Source organism: Nicotiana tomentosiformis, chromosome 11, assembly GCF_000390325.3.
Source record: "Nicotiana tomentosiformis chromosome 11, ASM39032v3, whole genome shotgun sequence".
Taxonomy (NCBI): Eukaryota; Viridiplantae; Streptophyta; class Magnoliopsida; order Solanales; family Solanaceae; genus Nicotiana; species Nicotiana tomentosiformis.
This window is the reverse complement of record NC_090822.1, coordinates 117,518,056-117,523,012: the sequence shown is the minus strand read 5'-3', so window position 1 is coordinate 117,523,012 and position 4,957 is coordinate 117,518,056. Positions and strand designations below refer to the sequence as shown.

General features: G+C 35.7%; 1 protein-coding gene across 1 annotated transcript; it reads right to left on the bottom strand.

Moving 5' to 3' along the window:
• Positions 1-526: 526 nt before the first annotated feature.
• LOC104111009 (putative E3 ubiquitin-protein ligase XBAT31) lies at positions 527-3,808 on the bottom strand. Its single transcript, XM_009620603.4, has 8 exons — positions 3,509-3,808; positions 3,354-3,413; positions 3,131-3,202; positions 2,897-3,018; positions 2,557-2,697; positions 2,301-2,408; positions 1,912-2,170; positions 527-1,608 (listed from the first exon to the last, which is right to left on the bottom strand). The coding sequence occupies exons 1-8, from the start codon at positions 3,686-3,688 to the stop codon at positions 1,213-1,215; spliced, it is 1,338 nt and encodes a 445-aa protein (XP_009618898.1). The 5' UTR covers positions 3,689-3,808; the 3' UTR covers positions 527-1,212.
• Positions 3,809-4,957: the final 1,149 nt, after the last annotated feature.

Genomic DNA, 4,957 nt, shown 5'->3' with positions numbered 1-4,957 from the left:
TGTGCGATCAGTCAAGATTAAAAATAACTTCATTCAATAAAAGACATAAATAAACACATAACAAATAAATGAAAGGTCGTATGTGAAACCATAGCGAGTTAAGGTGTTAAAAAAGAAGAGATAGACCTAAATTCACATGAAAGGAAATTATCTTGAAAAATCTACAATCTCTCGATAGAGAAAAATAGTGCATAATGAAAGGAAAAAGATCTATAACTGATATCAATTATTGAAATTAAAGTTCCGTCATATTAGTATGTTTACTTTAGGTCCAATATTTACTGGAAAATATTTTAGTTTATAGAGATTTATATGTTAGTAAAAAAAATTAAAAATATCTAGTACCGAATATTGGACTAAAACAAACTTACACGAATCAACATAGACTGGTGAAGATTTACACAACAGACCCCAACTTACTTGAAATTTCAAAGTTTATTCTATGTTAGTGCAGAAATTATTTGAATTTTGAACCAAAAGGCAATGGATTCACATGATCAATTTGACCAGCAACAAAAAATAAATGTCCTTGCAACTTGTACCAGCTATTATACAATATTCATTAATATCTGCTGAAAATAAAAAATGATTGATACAAATTATAGTTCATTTCACACCCTTTTTTTCTCATAAACAATACTGTAGTTCATTTCACACCTAGAGGCTGCTTTAAATTAAAGAAAAAGATAGGGTAAGGTGGGGTCTACTTTTCTCATCACTTGCTTTGAGTTTTGACTCTTTCCCAATGCTTTCATCATACTGCAATCTTCACCAATGTGGGAGACAATGGAATAATGTTGTGTTTTCACCAAATAAAGGAACCAGTAAAAAAAAAAAAGGGGGGGGGGGGGGGTAACTGCAAAGAATTTTACCTATCCAAAGTGACTACTACTAGCCCCTAAGAACTACCACCCTTTTTCAAGAAAAAAAAGCGGATGTACTAAGGTCCCGCTATGCACGGGATCCGGGAAACCGGACCACGGTTTATGGTAAACAGAAATTTACAGCAATACTCATTTTTTTGTGACCCACACAAATAATATAGTACTCATCTAGCCAAACCTGCAAACCATTTTAACTTTGCTTATTTCCCAAATCTACAATGCAGAGGGAAGAGAAAGATCTATCTATATATACCATTTGAGAAGCAAGATCCCAACCTGGACTGATCTTAATTGCCAAGTTTGTAACTTTGATACCAAATTTGTACTATCAATCAACGCTTAATGGCTTATCGATCCATTCGTTTTCAGCAGCGATCCTACCCGAGCCACGGCCAGTCATTATGCCAAAAGAACTTACTGCTGATAAGCCCTTAAAACTACTACTGCCCTCGCTGAAGTTTCGTGATCTCCTAGACTTTCGAAGCTTTGAGGAGATATCACGGTCTATGCCGTCGTCCTTTGTAACCTTGATAACATGTAATTGTACAATGTTGCTTCTGCAGAAGGGGCACACTGGTTCCGGAGGGCTAGTCGTGGTCGGATTTGGCTTGTTGTGGCAGCATAAGGCAAGTACGCAATGTGCACACATTTGGTGCCCACAGTCCTGGACTTCAATTGTGCATAATTGATCGAAACATATACAACATACTTCTGTATCACTGACCTGCATTAGATAATCCAAAGTGAAACCCGCTGACAAATGGTCAAATTGAAATTGTATATAACAAGAGAACTATACATAGGAATATCTCGATCATCAATGTTAAAAAAACAGTCTTGATAGCTTTTTGGAATCGATATTATACTCTTTAACCTTAAATATCTTTGGAACTAAAATATCTTATACCTCACATCATTTCCACGCTGACATCGTTTAATTTTCAAATACGTTACTATTTATTAGTATAGTAACATATATTTCAATAATATGTTATATGTTATTGGGTAAAAGTAGGTGGTGTATTACCTCAGAGATGTTATCATCCATCCCTGCATCAGATTGAGTAGGGGATGGTGGCGAGTAATCTGTCCCCTTTAGGATATTCTTTTCCCTCTCCTTATTTGCTTCCATTAAGGCATGTTCGAGGAGAGCTTTCGCCTCTTCATTGAGCTGACTGATGAACTTCAACGGCGATGGCCACACGAGAGGCTCTGCTGATGAAGGATTCAATAAAGCCGCACATGCACCGTGGTGGTACCTTAGAGCAACCGTGTACGGTATTCTCCTGCAACATAATGACCAGTTGAAGAACTTAAACTAACTACAGGGTAATTTTACAAGCATTAACATTCATGACTCTATAATTCATAAGCCATAAATATGGAAAAGATTAAAAGAGATAAAAGAAGACATACCCCGAGGCATCTCTGTGTAGTCGATCTGCTCCCCACGCCAATAATTCGCGGATGCAATCAAGAGAACCACCTCTTGCAGCCAAATGAAGTGGAGTGCTACCTGGAAATCTGTAAAGGTAAAAAAAAAAATAGACATAAGGAAAAAGAAAAAAGGGGTTAGCATAACTTCTTAATTATAAAATCACATCAAATCTAAGTTAATTCAGAGAACATGAACGGAAAACAACAGAAAAGAATTTCTTGATGAAAAAATTACCCATATCCACCAGTTGAAGCGCAAACCAAAGCGCCATTGTCCAGTAAAATGTGAACACATTCAGGCCGTCTTTGACGAGCTGCTAAGTGCAAAGGTGTTGCTCCTTTCCCATCTCTAACATTCACAAACCGGGCATATCCCCTGCAGAATTCAATTTAGTCGATTCAAACAACCATTAACATCTACAAAAGCGATTCAATATAAAAACAACAACTAAACCACAATCCCAAGCATGTTGGGATCGGCTATATGAATCCTTAATGTCCATGTCGCTCCATATAAGCTCATATAAGAGATTGAAAATAGAAGAATCAATTAGTGAATCACCTAAGAAACTTACCAAGATGCTGCAACATGAGACGTGCGAGCCGCGGAAAGAATTGCTTTAAGGCACTCAGAGTGACCATAGTAAGCAGCATAGTGCAAACATGTTCTTCCATTTAGCGAATCAAACTTCAAAATCTGACAATTTTTTCCCAAATTGACCACATCAGTTTTAAAACATAACACATAGGCCATCATCCAATGATAAATTTGAAATATAAGGGAATAATAAAAGACTAGTAAAACATACATTAGCTCCTGCTTCAATAAGCTTTTGCACACAAGAGATCTTCCCGTGCATTGCTGCTAGCATCAATGGAGTCTAAATAAACCAAAAAACATTAAAATGGTAAAGAACAGCTCTTGAAAAAAAAAGAAGAAAACATCATTAGACTTTCAATTAACACCCATTTGCCACAAATTGGCTAATCAACAAAACAAATGAAAAGAGTATAAATATGCAAAAGTTGCACCTGCTTATAGCGATTTAACAAATCCGGGTTGACAGATTGGTTTAACAGCATAGTAACAACCTGAAAAATAAATCAAAACCCATTAATCAGATTCCTCTGAATATACCAAAGTTACAAAAGAAACATAAAAATCAAAACTTTTTCAAGAACCCCACCTCGATCTGACCATTAGCAGCAGCAATATGCAAAGCTGACTGGCGATCATACACTGTAGAATGATGAATTAGAGATGGGTTTTTCTCTAAAACAGCTTTTAATGTCTCCACATCACCACACTGAACAGCAGTAAATAAGCCATGTTCATCACCTGATCCACAACTCAACCCCTGACCCATTTTTGCAAAAAAGAGAGCAACTTTATGGCTACTCTTTTGCACCACCGTGGAGGGCGGAGGAAGTGGTGGTGAGTGGTGGCAAGAATGGGGAAGTGTGAGAGTTTACATATTTATGAGGAAGAAGAAAGAGAGAGGTGTGTGTGTTGAAGTTTGGAGCTGCCCGAAAAGGAGAGGGTGCGTGGGGTGAAACGAGCGGGCAGGTGACCGAGTCTAAACAAAACCCGACAACGGGCAACACTCAGATATTTGTTCGGGCAGATAGATTCTCAAATAATACAGTGGCAAAAACCTTGTTTTAACGTCTGTGTGTTTGTCTGGGGATGAGTCTTACTGGGACTTTTACTTTTACTTTTACTTTTACTGTTGCTCATTGGTCTCCTCTCTAATCCTAAGAAAAGAAAAATTACACAAAATCATAGTATACACTAATTACTATAGTTAATAATATATTTTTATATTTAAAAATAATTTAAATTTGAACTCCTTATTTTACTCTTGACGAAATAATTTACGGTCATTCAAATATCTATAACTTATTTTGAACGACATGTTCCAAAAGTTAATTGAGATAGAGGGAATATAATTAATTAGTAGTTAATTTGTAGTTCGTGACACTGATTGATTTTAAATATACCGAGTGAATAAATATTTTTTTCAAACAACAATCTTGATTATTCATTTTGTGAGATTTGTACATAGCCGATTGAATATCCTGAACATTTTATTTGACAAATATCCACCATATAGAATGGTGATTGGGTTTCTTAAAATGTCATTTGATTTAATTTACCTAATTTTGACTGCATTAGTGCCACTAGAGTCCTCCATTTACCACCATGTTGCGTGTGATTTCTGAGTTGGTAGTAATTAATTACTATAATGTTTAGTTAAGAAGTTTCAAAGTCCGTATATAATACAGTAAAGGAAGATATTTCTAGAACTTCAAAAATCAAAATATGTGTGCTATATTAGAGTCGGATCTGGGATTTTTGAACATGAGTGCACCACTAAAAAGTAGAAAAAAGAGTATTAAGTGGGAATCAATCGATGTTTCTCAGGGTAAGTAATATACCAAGTGTACCATTCAATCCTTTTGAAACATGGGTGTCAACAGATAATATTAGACTAATTAAAAAAAATATGTATATAAAATACATAATTTAACGATAAGACTATGGGTTCACATGCCCCATGATTGGGGTTATAAATCCGTCCCTGAGTATATTAATCAGGTAGTTTAGCTCTAAGCAAATGAATCAAAGACATTTC